The sequence below is a fragment of the Brienomyrus brachyistius genome, chromosome 13 (assembly GCF_023856365.1).
Source record: "Brienomyrus brachyistius isolate T26 chromosome 13, BBRACH_0.4, whole genome shotgun sequence".
Taxonomy (NCBI): domain Eukaryota; kingdom Metazoa; phylum Chordata; class Actinopteri; order Osteoglossiformes; family Mormyridae; genus Brienomyrus; species Brienomyrus brachyistius.
In genome coordinates, this window is record NC_064545.1 from 17,078,084 (window position 1) to 17,099,295 (window position 21,212).

A 21,212-nucleotide genomic window follows, 5' to 3' on the forward strand; every position below is an offset into this window, starting at 1 on the left:
AGGTCACATTTTAGTTTTAATGTATAAAGTTCCCCAAAAATAGTAAATAGTAGTAAAAGTGAATAGTAAACAAACAGTTTGCATTTCTTGCAAACAAAATATATTGATATTTATAGTGTTCATGTCTGTCTGGTGTAACTGATCACTATAAGCTTCTTTGTAATCTCTCAGGCAGACAACCATCTAATTGACATTTGCATATTTATTACACTAATATATGTAATAAAAAGCATGCCACCATTTACTGAATTTTATTAAGTCTTTCAAAATGCAGCATGGCCGTTTGAAAAACACTTTTCAAATTTCTGTACTGCGCACAAAGGATATTACTGAACGGTGTATAATTCAAATGTGCTATAATACAGTGCAGTACTGTACACAAAATACAGCTTATTGTAGCTTCACTGCTGCATCTCGGTGGCTCATTTCTGGCAGTTTATCATAAACTTTGATGAGTCTATATTCGAAATTGAGAGAAAAGTCATTTCTTTTGCTCGTCATGTTTTCTGTGCGCGCGGCGTTAGCCTCGGGTGGAATTATTGAGCAGTTTTATTTTTTTCCATATGTTGTTAAGCACAAAAAGACCCAAAATTAACACTTTCAGCAGATTACTTGATTACTATAAGCAGTTGAGCACTATAACCCTGATCACTATAAGTGGCTTCCGGTATTTGAAATATATATATTATTTTATATATACAATATTATATATAATATTGCTAGTGTTGAAACCGATTGTTGTTATTACCTTTGATAGCTGAATCTGTTTTTCCGCAGTGTTTACATTTTGTTCGGCGGCGTCTTCACTAAAGCCACACTGTGCCCAAACGACGGTGTTTCAGTTCTCCTCCATGCTGCTTCCATGTCGCAGACTGGATGGGGCGGAGTCACGTGACAGCATGCGTGGTAGTATGTTTTTAAGGGGATAGCACATGTACACACACACTGAGGAAAGTGAACTGACATGGGCAAGATTATGTCAATTAGAGGTTCTGAATGTCTGTTTTGATTATTAATTGCCAAGCCCTAGATTCAGCTTATCATTCATTATCATTTGTGTCTGTATGTTGCATGGGGTTTCAAACCTCACCCTTGGTCCCTCTCCCCACTAAAGAGCTCCCCCACATCATCCTTCCCAGAGCAGTGCTGCATTTCTGCCTCGTCCTTCCATTGACACATCCCAGAACCCCAGCTGAAAGCAGGGTTGTCCTAAAAGCGTCAGTCATTTGCTCATCGGCTCTCTGCTTCTTGTGGACGCTCATGCGGTGGGTTTGGGGGGGGGGGGGGAAATACTGAGAGGTAGGCTAGGCTAGGCTACCACTGCAGGAAGTGCCCCCAGCATGATAAGTGCTCTCCCGACCGGAGGATGGCGCACAGGAGCATCTCCTGAACACATAAAAAGAGAACAGGTCTGCCCACGAAGCCGTGCTTACATGCGGGGGCCCTCCTCCACGAGTGTGACTCCCCAGGCTCACTCCCAGCCCTGTCCCATTCCTGAGGGGCCCGGCTTTATCTGGCGAGGGGGGGGGGATTTCAGTGGCAGTAAGCTCTCCATATAAACCACTCTCCTGAGGACCACAGAGACACGAACAGTGATGGGAATCAGCAGTCATCAAAGGTCATCTGAAGGCAACAGCGAAGTGCTCTGGTTGACAGCCAGACCCAGAAGTCTCCCTCTCTCACCCTACTTTGCAAAGGTTTGCCAAAAAAAATCCACCCACAATTATAAAAATCTACCTTTTCACCATATACTAAATCTGACACCCAGAGTTACACATATGTGTGCATTCATGCATGTCAAAGAATTCTGGCTATGAATTTAATGTTTAGACAATTTTTCACCATTTAAAGAAATGCTTTTCACTGTGGCTTAATTTGGGGGAAAAAAAACAGAGAGTCTCCCCTAGATGGACTCCCTCTACAGAATGAATCGCGCCCAGGGCAACCTCACAGCGACCAGGCCGCGCAATGCGATGCGCCGTCAGTGGCCACGGCTGCCTTGTTTTCGTTTCTCGCTGCCGAATCGACGTCAGAAAAGATACCATTGCGGGGTAACTACAGCACAGGCTGGGGGGGGGGGGGGGGTCCCAGAGTCCACCACCGACTTGCCAAGAGAGCAATTGATCCCATGTGAGTTTCCTGGCTCTGCTCTGACTCAAATCTTTTATCGCATACTCAATCCCACCACCCCCCCACCCCCGTGCTCTCCCCCACCCCCCCACCCCCAGAGAGATTCTTCACCGCTCCATTAATCACGTTCCGCGCGAATGTTTTTAAAAAACCGCACAGGGATGCTTTCGGCTTACAGCTGGATGGGGGGAAAAAAATAAAAACAAAAACAAAGGAAGAGAAGGTGGCTTGCATGAGAAGGATCCATTTGCAGCGCCCTAGAATGGCTCGGGCTCTGAGACCCAATTACACGCAGTTCCCGTAGGGGCAGTGTGACCGCGGGCACCGCGAGCGGCACGCAGCCCGGAGACCGACCTCAGCACCTCCCTTCATGCTACAAACAGACCCACCATCTTAACAACGTCCCGCTCCAGTCAGAGACTGAGGAACTACCCTGCAGATTGTGTTCCATGACACTTATACGTGTATGTTTACGTTGGGAAAGCTTGGTGGGGGGGGGAGGGCGTCATGCAGCCTGGGCCTGCGGTCTCGTAAGCGATGCACCCCCCCATTCTTTTTTTTTTTTTTCTTTTACAATGTTAATGAAAGTCAGTTTGTTTGGGGTTAAGCGGCTCTGAGAGACAGCAGGCGACGTCCATCTCCAGGCTGTAAAATCCCACAAGGATTCCAGCCCGGGGGGGCCGTGATAAAGAGCTCAGGGGGATACGGCAGCTTGTCAGCTCCTATTAAAGCAGAGGGGGGCTCACAGCCCTGCCTGCTAGGGAGGGCTCTGCCTGTACCACCCCACAGGGCCACCGGCCGGCCAGCCGGCCCAGCAAACACGAACATGGGGAAAATGAGACTGTTTTGCTTGGACTGTTTCTCACGTGATACTGAGAAATTAAGAGGCTGAGATTATCCTAAAAACCGCCCAAGGCTTTTCAACATTCCTGTTCCAGGAGTAAAAAAAAAAAACACTAAAGAAGAGTGCGTTTCGAGGCCCACTCTTGAAATGGGAGGGTTCGCGCGTTTGCTGAAACGCTCATGCGTCTGCAGCAGCTAAGGGTGACAGGGGACAGCCCTAGAACAAAGAATGAACTGTGTCCCATCAAGCCCAGATCGTGGGCCGGCCCCCACCAGCCCACTGGTCAGTTGCACCTGGCCAGGTCACACCTCACACCCTCCCCAGGTCATGCCTGGCTACACCTCAACATCCCCTCCTAACTCCCATCATTCATCTTGCACGGCTTTAATGACTTTAAAGGGTTTCCTTTTTCCAACTCATTTTTAATTAAAGGTTCCCAGAGAGCTTGTAGCCTCACTTAACAACAGAACTCTCCTCAGTTTGGGGATAATTACTTCCCACATCAAATCCAACTCCAAACTTCAGACTGGACTCTCCGCCTGGCCACGCCCACTGAACTCCGCGTATGTGTGTGTGGGGGTGGGGGCAGTCATCCTCACAGGCCTCGTGATTCACACACAGATATCGACTCATCCTGCTTGCTCACCCGCGCTTTCCGGGAATCACTGGGTCTCACTGCTTGCCCCCCAAGTGAGTAATGTCCCTGGACTGTTCCTGCCCATGTGACACATAGCCCCCCCCCATCCACACAGGTCCAGAACCGCTGAGCTCAGATGTCAGGGTGCAGACCTTTAATCCATGTGAGAGGAGAGTCTCGGGTAGATGGGATGGGACATGCGATGTGCGTTTGTATGACCTGGGCTGTAAGCGTATGCTCAGTGTGCCTCGAGATATCAATATGAAAACGCTATGAGTGGAGAGCTAGCTGCAAGTGATACGTCAGGAGTGTGGAGCTTAATCCCCTGAAAAAGGATTTACACCCAGGCGGTGGGCTGCATAAAGTTAGCAGTGATGGTGTTCAAATACTTAGCAACTACGTTTATTAGGCAAAGTGGATTATCTGAGAGAAGCGTCACGTCTGCCCGGCCCAGGTCCCCTGGAGCAACATAACAGTGAATCAGGCACACAAGGGGCTCCTCCAGGGAGCACAAACGGTGTCTCCCTTCTGCTGTCCTCAAGTCACAAGCGGCTGAAGGAGGCTGATGAGGGACACAAATGGGGCGTGGGGGGGAGCGGCTGTTTATGTTACCGTGGCCTGACGCATTCGAGCAGCGCTGCACTTTTTAACACTCCTCCAAGGACAATTAGCAGGCCGCTCAATTTCCGCTCTAAAAAAAAGGCAGCAGGGGAATTGAACCTCAGGAGGTCGGGCAAAGTCATCAGAAGGTTTGGGTGCCTTATCGGTGGGGGGGGGGCAAACCCTGCTGATACCCCCCCCCCCCCCCCCCCCGGCGTGAATGACTCCACTTAGTCTGTGGAAAGGGCATAACCACAGAATGGGAGATAAAGTTACCACCCGAAGGCATCTGGCACGAAAGGAGAGCCCATTCACTCTCCATTCACTTAATATTCATAGGGTACATTAAACAGAGAATAAAATAACAATATAAGCTGCTGCATAGAAATGCTAAGTGATGATGTTTCCTCATTTGGCCTGTGAGTCTGACATATGTGGAGATGAGGGAAAACAAGCAGGATATAGATAAAAGATAAGCGTGATGAAATATCCATGCTCATGAGCACACGCACACAGACACACACAATACATGCACACACATGCATACAGACACACACATACGCACACTGACACACAGACACACTTACATACACCCAAACAGATACACACACACAGACACACACACCCAAACAGATACACAAAGACACACTTACACACATGTGCACACACGCTGAGCCTTCCTCCTCCAGCACTCCTCACCTGCATGTGACAGGCCTTCAAGGGGAAACCATGTTGGTGTGTGAACTTCCTAGATCCCTGTATCATTACAAAATCAATACTGCATTGTTTTGCATGGGAATGCGTCACCTCACAGCAGCATCTGCCTGGATGATTCTGGTTGATGCACACACAGACACACGCACGCACACAGACACACAAACATACAAACATGCACACGCACGAACACAGACACACAAACATGCACACGCACGCACACAGACACACAAACACAGACATGCACACGCACGCACACAGACACACAAACACAGACATGCACACAGACACACGCACATCGAGGTGAATGGGTTTTCCCATGTCGCCCCTTTAAGCCGAGCGGTTAAAATGGGCTCTGCCTCTCCACCCTAACGAGGAGTCCTGATGGGAGACTGAAAGGTGTAGAGAAAAGAATTTATGACCATCGAACATCCAGACTGACTAGATGTCCGGGTGAAAGAAACACTCATGTGAGGACTAGTGTCATCAATATTTAGCCATCCTAGGTGCTTAATGTCAGACCTCTGAGAGCATTTGTATCCCAGAAGTTCCTTTCCTGATAGTTACCCAGCCCCCCCTTAGACTGTAGCCCCCCCCTTGAGATGGCACTGTGAGTGTAGGTGATTCTCACTGGAGGAAACACACACCTCCTGTTCCAGAGGTGATTCTCGCTCCACAACATCTGTCACAGCATTAAATAGTACAGCCAAAAAAAAACAGCGGTTTTAGGTGGGAATGTCCCCGCACCATGCGCTCGCTCCTGCTGGATTCAGAAGCACCAGCCTCTCACACAACATCCCATATGTCAAGGCAAACTCCATGAGTGGGTGACGTGGGCTTCTTGGCGCCCTGTAGAGGTTCGGAGACGTAACTCCCCCACAGCATTGCAGTGACTTATAAAACGGGGATGGCCCGTGATACGGGGCTGTTTTTATTAGAACGACCCAACATCAAAGAACGCCCTGCAGAATGTAATTACACGCCCGTCCTACCTGCCCCATGCAGAAGTAAAAACAGCTTATCTGTCAGAAATCTTTCCCCAGACATGGTGATTATTATTTTCTTGCTAAGTCAACATTTTTTTTTTTTTTTTGCAGAACACCTTATGGGTGCCACCCATTTTACACACTTGGCAGGATCAATGAAGGTTAGCTAAGGTTAGCACCTTAATAGGGGGCTCTGAAAGGCGTGTCAAAGAGCTGTCTGCTGCCTAATGCGACGTGAATAGATCACTGGGAGCATTATGGCATCAGTTGTAAAGGCTCTGGCCACGCCCCCTTCCCCCACTGATGGCTGGGGGCCACGCCCCCATCCCCCCACTGATGGCAGAACTCTGGGTTTGGATGTTAAGCTGTGATGACGCCACACAGCAACGCGCCATTAACTGCGTGTTCTATAACCTCTTCCTGCTCACAACAGCGATGAGCGATCGCGCGTGGCCCCCTAGAGATCCTAGCTGGGTAGCAGGGGTGGGGGGAGCAGAGGATGCACATGCGTTACACACCGATCTGCATGAGGTTAAAGAGGTGCGACCTGTTCCAGTTTGCCCCTCCCCAACCCATCGGGGCGGGACCCAGGGCACCAGGTGCAGCCGCTCACACCTGCAACATGCGTGCGATGAAACGGGACAGCAGCCTGTTCCAACTCGCACGAGACCGGCCCTGCGCCTCGCAGGGATACATCAGCATACAGTGCTATCAGTGTGCCTGAAAGAAAAGCCTGCATACTGAAAAAAATACAAAAATATTTAAAAATCCAACACTTGTCCAAGTAAAGGATTCTCAGCTGTGTAAATGGACAGAAAAGTCACTTTAGGAAAAAAGAAATAATAATAGAAAACTGCAAAGCAAATAAGGATATGTAGTGTGGAGTGGAAGCCGAATGGAGCAGATTAAGTAGATTACTTTTTTATAGAATATCTGGGCCCTTCTAGGGTTTCCTTAATCACCTTCGTATGCCTTTCTCCTGTACTGCTAAAATCTGTGTTTTATATGGATAACATTCTGCACACATTTCTCCGTACGTGGGGTAGGAGTCAGCATGAGGTACATTTGCACGTGCAAAGAGCTCCACACAGGGGAAAAGAACATCCACCCTTTACAATTCAATTCCAGGCTATGCAAATGCTAATGAAGGGGAGCTTTATTATGCAAGCCGTCCTGTTAATGCCTTGCTGCTCATTTGCTCTTCTGCAGATACCTATTTGCACGTGAGCATTTGCCCCAAGAACCATTGACATTCCTTTGGACTGTGAATGTAAATGTCAGTCACGATGCAGGGCTCCGGTAAGCCTGCCGCTTCCTGTCCACATGTCAGTGCCTGAGAGGGGCCTCGCTGTCCCAGTAGATGGTGCGTTCAGGGAGAGATCGTGGTCTGCAGGAGAAGTACAGGGTCTGCCACGCCTGAATCGAAGCTAGTTTCCCAAGTTCTAAGCTGTATTTATCACTGAGGGATAAAAGACAGAGACACACCTATTCCATAAAGTTAACCGCCACACAAAATGAAGATGCCCATTTTGTCTTTTTCTCGTAATATGACTGTTTGTGAGTTTTTACGGGAAGCAAAAGGCTTTAAATTTACAAACCTAGGGTTTCAGAAGAGCATAAAACAAATAAAGGTGGTTTTGAAAGTTAGTTGATAAAAGGCTTTTCTTGTAAGACACTCAGTGTGTCAAAGGCAGCCAGCGGTTTATCCGGGGGGGGGGGGGGGGGGCTTTCCACCCACCGTATGGAGCCCCTGACCGCTGGCTGGAGCTGCTTTTCACGCCCGGTCAGTTACAGGGCAATTTGGCTGCCCTGAGAAGGCCGTTCCAAATTGGGGACCCGCGGGGCAGTCTGAGAATGTGCCAGCTGCCCACAGCCAGCCCCCCCCCCACCCGAAGCCTGTCACCACTTCTCCCACCAGCACCTGTCCAACTAGGGAGGGGTAGGGCTGATACTGAACCACAAATAGATCTCTAAATTTACAGTGGGGGTGGGCACTACTGGCTGCAAACAGGGTTACTCTGTCTGGTAATGGTGGGGGTGAGAACCTGAGCCACCCCCCTTCACACACACGCATGGAAGCGGGGGCCAGAATCCATATTCCAGGGGAATGTGCTGCTAAAACAGAAGTAAAACATGCTGTGTGGATAATCGTTACAAACCTCAATCAGGCATAGGGTCAGCAGGTGCACGTTCAGGGAAGAAAGGTGGAGGCTGTTTGATGACAAGTCTGAGGCGACAGTCAACGTATGTAGTAAAAAAAATATATATATTATTTTCAGATATCAACCATGATTTCACAAAACGGAGCCTCACACAGGTGACATTTTCTGACCTCTGAATCTCACCGTTTTCCTTAGTGTGCTGCACAATCACATAGAGAAATCGTAGATCTCACGTATAAGATTAGGGCAGAAGTCTGATAGGCTAAATACTTAATAGTCCAAGATGTAACAGCTGACATGGAACACAGTGCGAAGTATTAAGAGCAGAGGGCTGTGAGACTTACAGCAGGATGATCTATCAGGCCGGAGTCACATGCATTTCTGCACCGACTCGTCTCTTTCTGAGCTGTAATGCAACCAGTGGAACGAAAAACAGATATGGATTACAGAGAGACTGGTGAAGAAGAAATGACCCGAAAATGTCAGGCACATTTCTCAAGTAATGTCTCCATTTCCTCTGTATTTTGTGTATTTTCTTATTACCCAGGGGTTTGGCAAAGAGCCGTATATACCTAAAGTTAGCAAACATAAATGAGATTACAACAAAATGTCACTTATTGTCTATTTGGCACGCCACGCTGACGGCAGCCGGACGTCAAAGCCGAATAATCCCGGGGAGTTTAAAAGCATTTTCCACCACACCTGCGTAAAGCTAGTGTTCTGCCTGCAACTGAACTGATAGCAGATTGCTGTGTTTTGAAGACAACACACAGCACTGTAATTAGTGACAGGTAATATTGGATTTTTTTTTTTTTTTCTAAGAATATGCAGTTGTATGGCTGTGCGCTCCGGTTACACCTTTCTTTGCGGTCCAAATGAACCATTAATCCGTTTTCTTAATATTAGTTATGTTGTAGGTTCCTTCCGCATCATCAGGGAGAAGCCATTGGCGAGACAGTCAGATTTACACCAACACAGGAAACAGAAGACCCCCCCCGTCCCCCCCGCAGACTTTCTCCTCCCCATAAGTAACCTGGGGATTATTCCCTCCATGATTGCTTCTGTAAAAACAGCACTTCAGTGTGGGTCAGAAAGGCCCGCGGCGCCGCTGCCAAGCCAGGATGGCCCGTCTTATCGATCCGTCGGCACTCCTTATCCCGCTTGAATAATTACTCTGCTGCGCTGTCAGCCTCTGCGACACACCGAATTTCCACGACACGCCACAAAAAAGGAGCACAGCGGATGCAAGACATGTTAGATGGGATCATTCTCCTGCCTCTGTGCGGAGGCCTGAGATAACAGCTTTGGCTGGACCACAGTGAAGATGGATGCTGCGGTCGCTGTTTGTTATGCTCGACCTCTGAGCTGCGCTCAATTACGGGAGAACAAGTGATGTCATCCTGAGGACAAGCAGCCAAAAATGGCCACTGTGCCGCTTCCAGTAATACCACATGGCGTCGTGCCAAATCAGTGCGGTTCCGGGTCGTAACTGTTATGATTTCAAAGTTCTTGCCAGACAGACATCTTTGTTCCAAGGCTACATATATAGTTTAGTATTTAGCCCTTTTATATAGCTAAAGTGTCCTTCTCAAAGGACTGATTGTTTTTATCCACTGGGATTTAAAGTGACCTTTCTTGTAGCCATAAATTAACAGTTACATTAAGCTGTCATCCTATTTAAACAAATAAATTGATAAATAATTGTTTCAGCCAAGCTGGGTGTATACTAACTTGTATGAACCTGATCCACTAACAAAGGGTGAATAGGATTGAATTCCTGAAACAGACGCAGTGATCCAGGTGACACACACACACACCCTGAACACACGCACCCTACATGGCAAGATGTTAGTGTTCCATTTGTTTCCATGCCAACCTTGATTCTACAGTGGGACAGAAAATCAATGGTGCTTCACCACTGGACACTGCTAGTTGACGCTGCTGGACTTTTTGTTTGTGGGAAAGACAGGGTTTTGTTTCTTAATTTGGCGCGATAGGAACTGGCTCTCGATGTGTCATTCGTATAACTTTCTAACCCTGCAGCCATTTTCTGAACCACTTATCCTGCACCGTGTGGCAGCTCGGTTTTACATAATGTTTTCAATGAGGAATCCTCCTCTCCTTTCACTCGAGTCCTGTGGGAAGAAAGGCCGGAAGCTGACACACGCTGAGGTTTTCGTGAGAGTGCGTCAGCGCTCATGCCAGTCGGGGTGGCTGGCCTCCGAGCAGCCATTTCCATCATGCATGTCACATGGTATATTTAAATCGCATGATATGTCAAGCTTGTACACATCTTACACGTCGACATTTAATGAATAACAATCCATCTTAATTCTTTTCTGTTCTTGGAATATTGCGATTATATTGGCTATATTTTGCTCCGACTAGATTTTCTTGAAGTTACTGAATTGAGTAGCTTCCCTGGATTTAGGTTCTAACAGTGCACTGTATAGTTCCTTTCCAGTCCTATCTTCCACTTCATACTGGTCACTCACGGGAAGTTCATTCTAGCAGCACTTGTAACCAGGTTCGCTCTATGATTGCTGTATGTTTGTGATGCATTGCCTGCCTCATTCATATTAGGTAAATGAGTGTAAATGTGATAGGAAAGACAAAACAACTTTTTACTTGTAAATCAGGTTTCTTACCCACTTGGCCAGTAACGGTTGTGTCACCTCCAGGGGCTATGGGCCCCTGCGGTCGGAAGGGGAATGTGGTGTTTTTTTTGCCCCCCCCCCCCCCCCAGATGTCCTCCATTCAGAGTGGCTGGCGGGCATGGTACCTCTTTGCATCTATTGACACAAAGTGCTGAAATGGAATTTGGAAGCTGAGCAGTTACTGCCAGATCATCGCATCTGAATGCTCACAGATGCTAACCGGGCTCCGTCTCTCAGGTGCAATCTTAGAGGGGTGGGGGTGGCTGTTCTTACATCTGTTAAGTCACTTCCACATTTGCCCCGAAAGTGCCGGTAAGCGCAAGCCAGAGGGACCAGAACAAGCTCTCCTGTGCGAGTGAGAAAGGGAGAGATCTTCCACACACATGCCGGAAATAGACAAATCACACAAATAGAACAGTTGCAGCGGAAGCTTGTCTTCCCCAAGCGGAGCCCCTGACCTGTGCTGCCATGCTGCGCCGCCTGGCCCGGACCTCCACTACACCATGCTATGCGTGATTATAATTCATACATGCATGCACGTGTGTGCCTTCCTGTAACCCTCACCGCCGGCCTGCTCTCCCTCCATTACCAAACCTCCCTGTCGGCTGACGTTTCTGCCCTTCTCGGAGACTGGGCTCTCGCCATTCGTGAACGACAGGCGTTTGCTACGTGGCCCTCCTGAGGGAGACACTGCAAAGTGTCAATCACACCATCTTCATAATTACAATAGTAACGCAAAGTCATAGGCTCTTGTGGACCAATCGCCCGCAACCCAGATTTTCCAGGATAGTCTTGCCGACAGCCTAGTCGGAATAGAATTGCTTATGGACGGCGTTTCCATTTCTCACCCCAGTTTCACACACTGGCCAGGCCACCTACACAACTGCCCCACAAACTAGGCTAATGGGCTATATCCTGACAGCTGCCACTGGAGCAAGGCGTTCGCCCCAAAACGAAGCGAGGCACATTCTTCTACACGAGAACACGGTTCGGAGTTATCGTTGCTATTATTACTCCATATAGGAATTAGAATGCTACAAACGTTTCAAAGTAGCGTAAAATTTCTTGCATTCACCACGAGAATATTTTGTGGATGTCAAGGTATTGGGGAAGACATTATATTACACATCCTTGCCTATAAGTTAGATGTTACATATTTATAGTGGGGAAAAACAGAAAGCACAAACTAATTTAAATGTGTAATATACAGACGTAAATTGCGTTTCAATTCATCTATACTGTTTGAACGCTTCTCCGTATTAAGAGATCTATCGATTTCTACATCTAAAGAAAACAAGATCAAAGAAAATGAAAGGCGTAAATAGTGTTTTACAAAAAAAATTGTGGAAATTGTTAAGCATACATTATAACCACATTAGTAAACGCTACGGTTGGCTGCTGAATCCATGTCTTGTAATTCACGAGCGCAGATCTTTAAAACCGTTTATAACTTATTTTTACTTTGTTTAAACAATACAGCCGGGAAAATAACTGAGCATAGACAATTTTCCAAAAATCCACGCGCCTTCGTTTGTAAATCTACTAAAATACACTTAGAACAGTTGTTATTAAAGTAGATTATTAGATCAGATTATTAACCTGAACTCTGCACGAACTCTTATATTTAAGTCAATATATAGGCCTACATCATACATCAAACTACCTTTCCAGAACCTTTACATGGGACTGAGCGTCTTCTGGGGAGAAACGAAAGGAACAGATTGCTTGGCATTTATATACTGGGAACCGTAATAATTGGGGGAAAGTGCAGTGAGTATTGTGACTGCTCCCTATCACCCCCTTCTCTGGAAAAAAAAAAAAAAGATCTGTTGTAAGGTTTTACTGCCTCCTTTATGTGGGGGATGGGTTTAAGGGGGGGGGGGGTCAACGTGGTCCGGGCGCCTCGCTGATCGAGTAAAAAAGAAGCAGCCGAGCAGGAAGAGGAGCCAATATCCAGGGTAAAAGCAGATGAGAGGGGGCTGGGGGAGGGAGCCGAGCCCGTGCACGTCGCGGCTTATTGGTAGGCTGGTCCCTTAATGGACCGAGTCAGAATGGATCGGATTACACCGCTCGCCGTGGATCAGTTTGTTTTCATCCCGGGTTAGTCCTCACAGCCAGAAGTTGGGGCGACTTCGCCGTTTGGATTTATCTGATCTTTTCGAAGCGGTACGTGCCGAAGAGAGATACCTAATCAGATGAGGTGAGTGGCGCATTTGGACGGGTAGTGGCGAGAAATCCGCTGCAGGAGCCTATACTGGACCCGAAGCCAGAAAGGTCCGCGAAGTGTGCGAGAAAGTGTTACTAGCGGAGCCGAACCTGACGGGAGAAAGCGGGCTCTCACAGCCTGAACACAAGCATTAGAGAAAGGGTACAATCTGTACGCGGTATATATACTGTGCCATTTTCATACCAAAGTATGCAAACTGTTACCCTCCTTTTAAGCTGCAGTGGGATCTCAGTGCCAGAGCTCACTTCGTATTTTGTTAAATGGTTTTGTGAACTTAATGGCTGGGGGATGGTGAGGTGAGGGGGAAGGGGGCTGCCGTGGTGCCATTCGATCGGTCCCGGGCTTTGAAGATTAGAAAGCTTTAAACCCAGCCTAAGACCGAGTGGACTGACGAGTTTGCAGCAAAAATGTAGTTTTTTAGAATTTGGTGGGTCCGTAACTTGGATTAGGAAAGAAGCGAAGACATGTCGTGGGAGCCGGGAGGAGAAATTGGGAATTCTTGCATCTGTTGCCACGGATTATCAAAATAAACTCGCCGTACTTTCAAGGAGACCCGATATATTTTAGGACTGTATGAAAATCTCCAGGTGGACTGCTAGAGCTCTTGTTTGCCCTGTCTGAATCCGAGGAAAACATACGAAGTTCACTTGGACCAAGAGGGTGTGTGTTATTATTGCTGCTTTTCCACAACAGTGGTCAAATATCTTTTAACGATGATCTTCCAGTAACTGGTAATAAAATCGATTGTTTTTAACGTAGTATTAAGTACACTGCGGACGACGTGTAGAATAAGTAGTTAATATGCGTTTGCAGTTTGGAGATTGTGTAATCAGACCGCCCTGAGTTGTTTTATTCTGGGCATGGTACAGTTTTCTGTTCAATACGTTTCGGATCATTTACATTTGGACGCTTTCCTAAATCAGTGGGATCCATTTGAGTGTAGTGCACAGGGTGCAAATCAATTTTGGCACGGTTATAAGTACACACTATACATACACAAGCAGATCACTGTGTTTATTCATGCGCTATAGAGGGCTGCAGATGCATGCTATTAAAATCGTTATGCTCCCAATTGCCATTTTAAGGGTGTCTTCGTACGCAGTTACACAAACGATATTGTCACAGTGTGTTAAAGGGATCGCCGTGAAGTTTCCACTCCCGGCGCATCCGCTCGTTTGAAATCCCTGCAGGTGATTACATTGTAATTCCCCCGCTAGTAGCGGTGTGTTGGGGAACAGACCCCCTCCTCTGAGCCGCGTTTGGTGCTGAGCCCCTCAATCCAGCGCTCACAGCCTCCCCTGTGGATAAAAGGCAGCCATATTCAGAGTAGCTGCCAAATCTTTAAAACTATAACATTAGTTTTGGCCGTGTAGTGAAGAAGCTATACGTTTTCTTTGGTTTGTGGAAGCGCGGTCGACTTCAGATTAAAACACATTTTGCCAATGACTATTTAAAAGTCTAGTATTAAGTTATGGTGAACTTTAACTCTATGAATGTTTGTGTACTTTTACAGCTTGTTGCTCTTTACAGTGTCAAGTCTTAAATCCTAAAGTGGAGGATACCTACGAGTTCTCTTGTTTATCCCCCACGCACCCACCCTGGTGAAGTGTGGGGGAATATGTTTACCAAATGAAAAACATCCACTGAATGAGGCTGTTTCCCCATATTGTTTCGACATAGCGTACATTTTAACTAACCTCAGATTAAGTGTGCTCAGTACATAATATAGTGAGTTTTGTTTGTTTAATGACTCTTTTTGCCACATCTATTGTTAAATGGCCCTAATTATCATATCAAAGGCCACCCAAATGAACTTCTCTTGTTCGGATCCCAAACACTATGTGAAAAAACATCAATCATCCAGTCTCTAACCACAACAGGCTACCGGGCCCAGAATAATTGGGGGACCTTGTGAAAATCGCCAGGCTGTTAACAACAGACTTGGCGAGGGGCTGGGGGTCTCCCCTCCCCACACACAGAGCCCCTCACCACAGGAGCTGACATCCCGGCCGGGACGCCGCCTCTTAATATGACTCGGACATCTCTAGTATAGTTGCACCGCCTTATAAACACAGATTTGGGGGCAGCTGCATTAGCGGCTACTTGTTGAACTTTAGACCTTTAAAATGGTCGGATGTTTTGTGAAACCACTTAAATATTTTGCTCACTCGGTAAATAACAGGTCTGGCTTTTGAGGCTGAAGTCTTCAATATGCTTTATTTAAAAATTAACCACTCTTCTTCCTGGGTCTGGCGCACCACACCGGCACTGTAAAGGCGGTAAGGTGTAACTCTCATTTCGCCATTATGCAGATGCATGGTTCATTTGGGGGGGGGTGATGACACTGTTACGAGCTTAGCACTTTGGACAGTGTACATCCGGTCACCCACCCTGTTCTGAAGACCCCTGCGCATCTCCCTGTCCGCTCTTAAATGGAGTGGCTGCATTGGCTCACCTCACACATTTTTTTTTAACCTGCAGGGACCCCGTCCCTGGCTTCACTTGGCCTGTTTGCTATTGTCCCTCTTAATTCTAGCAAACATCTTCAAGGCCAGGCTCGGTTCGGGCTAATGTAAACTTGTTTTTCATTTGTTTTGACATACGAGGCGTTGTTTAAGGCCAAGCTGAAGCCGTCACAGAGGAAGCGGGAATGGCGTGTCTGTGGGCGGCTGGTGAGACGCATAGTGGTCACGCCCTTCAGCAGACGGGGGTGGGGAGGGCAGTGCATTGCGTGACTGGGACTGCCTCCGTCTTTGGGCTTGCAGAAGCTGCAGCACCTGGGGGCGAGAAGTGGGGGCCCTCCCCCTTTGGAAAGCCGAGCCTTCGCCGGCCTGAATAGTCATTGTGTATGTGAAATCTTCACCTTTCACTTCTGCCTTTATCGGGTTATTCAAAACCCAGTGTTTGCCCCGTCTGCTTCACTGTTTCGTGACTAACGCGTAAAGGATGCTCGTTAGACAAATGGTCCATTTTGATTCCCAGGGGCCTTTGAAATAATAATAATGCTCTTTAGATCCTTCTGTCAAACAAAACGTCTTAAGAACCCAAAGAAGAGTCCAGCCTAAGTAGACTAAAAGCTGGTAATGACTGAAGTTTAACTGCTGTTATTTACCCAGTGACTTTCATCTAATATGATGTGTGGCACACAGGGCTGCGTGAACTCCCAGGGCTCGACTCGTTTCATGGTTTCATGCTTGTCTTAACAGTGGTTAAATGTTTAAGCTGAGACTTAATTAGGGTTTGCAGACGGCCACCAAAACCAAGTCATCCTTACCACCCCCACCCCCCGGCTCACCCAGTGAATAATTGGTTACCTTTTACACTGGTGACTTATTAAGCTTTCTGTTTTACATGCTCACCCAGTGACACAGTTCAAGCTTCTTGCTGAACTGAATGATTCCCTTAAAGGGTCAGAGGGGAGGTTCCTCCCGGGGATGTCACTGAGGGCTAGAAGCTAATGGCTGCCCATACTGCTCTTTATTAATGCGTGGGGGGTGGACATTATCCCCTTGCCTGTTCGACTGATTGCTGTGTCACGAGCCTTGCGTCCCCAAACCCACCAAGCACAACCTCAGCTGGCCAGCTTTAGGTGTTGGGGGGGGACTGTGAAGTGTAGAAAGAATTTGAATTAGCACGTCGTTTACACCTGAAACACCAGGTGATGCACTTCACTATGGCAATAAAGACCTGAGAGAGAATTAAAAATGTACACACCCTGATGCCCCCTGGGTCCCGACTGGAGCCAGGGCAGGGCGGTGTCCCGATTGGGAACTGGGGCCATTTCACACATCTTCAAAGTACTTTATTGCCGTTCAGGGGCATGACAATTACAAACGAATGCGATGGAACCTGAAGACCTGCATTTAAATAAGATGCACCGTGCGTTTGGCCCTTAGCGCATACCCAGCGCGCCTGGGACTCCTGGTGTAAACACGCAGGAGCCGGGAGCCCTGGTCAGCTCCATCCGGCCACCTTTCCTTCCTCTTAGGGATTCATCAGATGTGTCGACAGACAGCTGCCACTTTAGCGACTCGGAAAGCTCAGCATAAAATTAGCGTGTGGTGTCACGGGGAGCGGGTATGCTAATCATAGCCGTCAGCCACGGGGGATTATCACGTTAGTCGAACCGAGGCACTTCCATTCCTGAGATGGTGGAAACAAAAATAAGTCCTTTTTAGTTTACAAAAAACCGACATTCCCATTTTTCTATCCCAGGTAACATCTGCTCCATCTGTGGAATAGAAAGTCGGCTTTCCGCGTCGTCATGGGCCCCAGCGTCCGGCTCTTCCTCGCCGCACTGCTGCTGACGGCACCGCGGGCTGGAGTGGCCGGCTTCCCCGAGGACAGCGCGCCTATCGACTCGGTGGACTACCACTGTAAGTCCTGCCCGCCGACGCCGGGGCAGTCCCGCGTGCACAGCACACTGGGGGCTTGTTTCTGGGGGCACAGCAAAAGGGCGCATTGTGTAACTGCTTCATTTAAATGAGTTTGGAAGAACGTGGGTGTAAGTTTGAATATCGGGCATGCTGATCGGGAAAGCACAACCCTCTCCTCTGATGTACTGTGAGAAAATCGTGCCGAGGGGTTAGTGTGAGGATTCTGGCTCCCAGCATGTCACAGGTTTTGCTATTTATGGCTGTACTGGGGGGGGCATCAATGGCCAGTATTGACAGCAGATAACATGGTGACTCGTTTCTCCCTCTCAGACTCGAAGCAGTACCCTGTGTTCAGGGGTCGCCCCTCCGGCAACGATTCTCAGCACAGGCTGGATTTCCAGCTGATGACAAAGATCCAGGACACGCTGTTCATCGCCGGCAGGTAAGAGGGACGTCACGTACGGAAAATACTGCCAGCTACCACATGATTTCATGCCCCAGCAGTATCGATCCAACGGGCCGACTTCACAGCATTGCTTTAAATTCCCAGCGCTAAAAACAGCCTTGCCGTCTCTCCACAGGGACCAGGTCTACCTGGTGAGTTTGCGGGAGAGCTACAGGAACGAGATCATCCCATACCGGGTGAGTGCGAGCTTTGTAATGTCGTGTTTCTGTGCTGTGAAGATGGAGTGCTGTTTATTTCATTTTTTTTTAATGGCTGGGAATATCTGTGGAGCCTAGATAGTTGAGGAAACGCGTCACATGATCCATTCTCTGAGCCAACATCAATCCCCATCTGCCTCCAGGAGTCATCCTCCTGTGAATTTCACCTCCTTCACATCTTGCTCCTGCTCTCAATGTGTCCTTAATCCATTCTCTATGCTGCTCTGCCTTTAATCACAGACAAACGGCCATCTTAACTCCCCATCACTTCTTTTTCACGCTGACCTTTGCCGATTCTGTTTTCGTTCATTGTGCCATCTGCAAGTGTATCGTCTGCCCACTGTCCTTTGGGATAGGGGCAGAGGGTCAAGTGTCCAGTGCCCCTCATTTCGTTTGACGGCGACCGGCGCCATACCCTGTCCTCATCCCTCGGCACATCCCGTCCTCCGCTCCCCTCTGCCAGTTTGCTGCTCTCTGGCAGATCGTGTACCCGTCCGTCTTCCCGTCTCTTTCCCCCTTGAGCTTTGCCATTTAAATCTGTCTGACCTTCTTTCCCCTCAGTTTGTCGTTTTGCATTTGAAATTTAAATTTCAGTTGTGCTCTGTATGTAGGCCGCGAAACATCTGCTGCCTAATTGTAAAATTATATTTATTTATCGTGTGGGTGAAGAATTATGCCAGCAAACCTCCATACGCTTTGAACAGAAGTGTGAAAATAAAGTGTTTGTCAATTTACTAATGAGCCGCCTTCTGGAATCGTGTAGAAAATACCATGATGAGTGCTACTCCTTACTTTCTTCCACTACAGAAGTTAACGTGGAGGTCAGGACAGGCCGACCGGGAAAACTGCGCCATGAAGGGGAAACACAGGGTAAGCGTGGGAAACACTGGCGTCCCGGCCATCTCGCCGCGGTGCTCATGGCGGCGTCATGCTCTCCGCTAACCCTCCCCCCTCCACCCCCCTCCACCCCACCGACATAGGACGAATGCCACAATTTCATCAAAGTGCTGGTCCCTCGGAATGACGACTTGGTGTTCATCTGCGGCACCAATGGCTTTAACCCCATGTGTCGGTACTATAGGGTAAGTTCCCATTGTCGCTGTAAGAGAACACAGGTCTGGTTCTGTCGGCACGCCAGACCGCAGCTCATCTGCATATCTCCGTGTCCCAGCTGGACAACCTGGAGTTTGACGGCGAGGAAATCAGTGGCCTGGCGAGGTGCCCCTTTGACTCAAAGCAGACCAATGTTGCCCTCTTTGCGGGTAAGCACGCCCTACCCCCCACCCCGCCGACCGCCTCCATGGGCAACCCCTGCAGGGAGCCGGTAGTGGGATCTGAGGCGACTCAGAAACGAGTCACGAAGCGTTACCATCGCTGCATTAAAAAGGAAGAGAATCAGACAATCCAGGGCTTAACTAGAATGTCATCTGCCCTTTCAGAGGGGAAACTGTACTCTGCTACTGTAGCAGACTTCCTGGCAAGCGACGCGGTGATCTATCGCAGCATGGGGGATGGATCTGCCCTCAGGACCATCAAGTACGACTCCAAGTGGCTAAAAGGTAAAAAAAAAAAAACAAACAAACAGACAGTACAGTCCAAAGTTGATCTTTTTCCAGTCATCTGGCAGCAATCCCTTTTTTTTCTTTTTTAATATGTTGTTTACGGTTTACATGTTTTTCTTGTTACGGAGCAAAATACTGGAATGTTTCTCTGAGCACTGATGGATGAACCAGGGAGTCGCTCCTGTCACATGTGAAGTAGCATCGTTAGCTTAAAGGTCGTTCCAATTCCAGCAAGTAACGATGACAAATGGCACTCGCTTTAATAGCCCAGTCAAAGCTTAAGCCACACGTGGGGATGTGCAAGCCGGCTCTGCACAAAGCTAAACCTGCATTTTCATGGCGCTTATGGGATCGTTGCCTTCCCTGCACTGTAAGCTGAGGCAGCTGGTGAGCCGGTGCACGGCCGACACTCTGTAATGACCGGCGCGCCCAACACTCTTTCAGAGCCACACTTCCTGCACGCCGTGGAGTATGGAGAGCACGTTTACTTCTTCTTCAGGGAGATCGCGGTGGAGCACAGCAACCTCGGAAAGGTACGATCCTGAATAATGGATGGGCTCCCGTTTGACTCGCCACATTTTATTGGAACCATAAACCAAAAATGCCCACCATCTGTCCAGAAGTCCGATTGCTCGCCATTTCCGCGGCACGTATCCCCCAAATCGGCCTTCCTGTAAGCCTCTTGAATCTCACAAGTGCATCATGGGAATTTCACACTGGATTTAAGCACTTCCTTATCACTGCTAAATATTTCAGCAGCACTAATGCTATCTGCACTGTGATGTGGGTTTGCCCTGATGAATTATTAAAGGGCGTTCCACGCAGTTAACTGAAGCACAAAACTAACCACCCTAAATTGTCTCCTCCTGTTTGTGTGGATGAAGAATTATGCCCCCCAATCCCCGGAAAGCTGAGGGCTGTAGCTCGCAAGACACCTACTGGTTCAGTTCAAACCAGGCAAGCAGGGAGTTCTGGCTGCTCCCTGCGTGCAATGCATAATGCAGAGGCATTAGGTGAGCGCCCCCCTCATGACTCTGAATCCTGGCTGTTTCATATGCGTCTGCAGGCCGTGTATTCCCGAGTGGCACGCATCTGCAAGAACGACCTGGGTGGCTCTCAGAGAGTGCTGGAGAAGCACTGGACCTCGTTCGTCAAGGCACGCCTCAACTGCTCCGTCCCAGGGGAGTCTTTCTTCTACTTCGACGTCATGCAGTCAGTGACAGACATCATCGACATTAACGGGACACCATCCATTGTGGGGGTGTTCACCACGCAGCTGAACAGGTGTGGATGGGGGGCGGCCTCCCAGCTTGACTGTATGTGCAAAGCTTTTTGCACTCCAAACACCACCCCCGGTGTTTGTGTATAATGGTTTTGTCCCCCCACCTCCCTCGGCAGTATCCCTGGCTCAGCCGTTTGCACATTTTCAATGGAGGACATCGAGAAGGCCTTCAGGGGCAGATTCAAAGAACAGAAAACCCCAGACTCAGTCTGGACAGCCGTCCCAGAGGAAAAGCTGCCAAGACCCAGGTCAGAAGTAGCTCTGCGATACTCTTATCTCGCCGGCACTTTGAGGCTGGGTAACGCAGCCCATGATAGTACAGACACATCGCGTGTTTAACCTTGCCTTTGGGGTGTGCCGTGCATGTGCAGG

At 48.4% G+C, this 21,212-nt stretch overlaps 1 protein-coding gene across 4 annotated transcripts in view; it reads left to right on the plus strand.

Annotated features, from left to right (window-relative positions):
- LOC125706109 (semaphorin-6D-like) overlaps positions 1-21,212 on the plus strand; it is a 69,745-nt gene that overhangs the window by 41,620 nt on the left and 6,913 nt on the right. For 3 of the 4 annotated variants that reach the window (XM_048972644.1, XM_048972647.1, XM_048972646.1), the window contains exons 1-11: positions 12,682-12,930; positions 17,173-17,333; positions 17,664-17,775; positions 17,915-17,975; positions 18,804-18,866; positions 18,977-19,078; positions 19,168-19,258; positions 19,436-19,555; positions 20,003-20,091; positions 20,625-20,842; positions 20,957-21,088. In XM_048972644.1, coding sequence (XP_048828601.1) covers positions 17,222-17,333; positions 17,664-17,775; positions 17,915-17,975; positions 18,804-18,866; positions 18,977-19,078; positions 19,168-19,258; positions 19,436-19,555; positions 20,003-20,091; positions 20,625-20,842; positions 20,957-21,088 — 1,100 coding nt within the window. In that variant the 5' untranslated portion in view covers positions 12,682-12,930; positions 17,173-17,221. Of the gene's footprint in view, positions 1-12,681; positions 12,931-17,172; positions 17,334-17,663; positions 17,776-17,914; positions 17,976-18,803; positions 18,867-18,976; positions 19,079-19,167; positions 19,259-19,435; positions 19,556-20,002; positions 20,092-20,624; positions 20,843-20,956; positions 21,089-21,212 lie in introns of those variants that run through there. The other variant, XM_048972645.1, reaches the window with a different exon arrangement.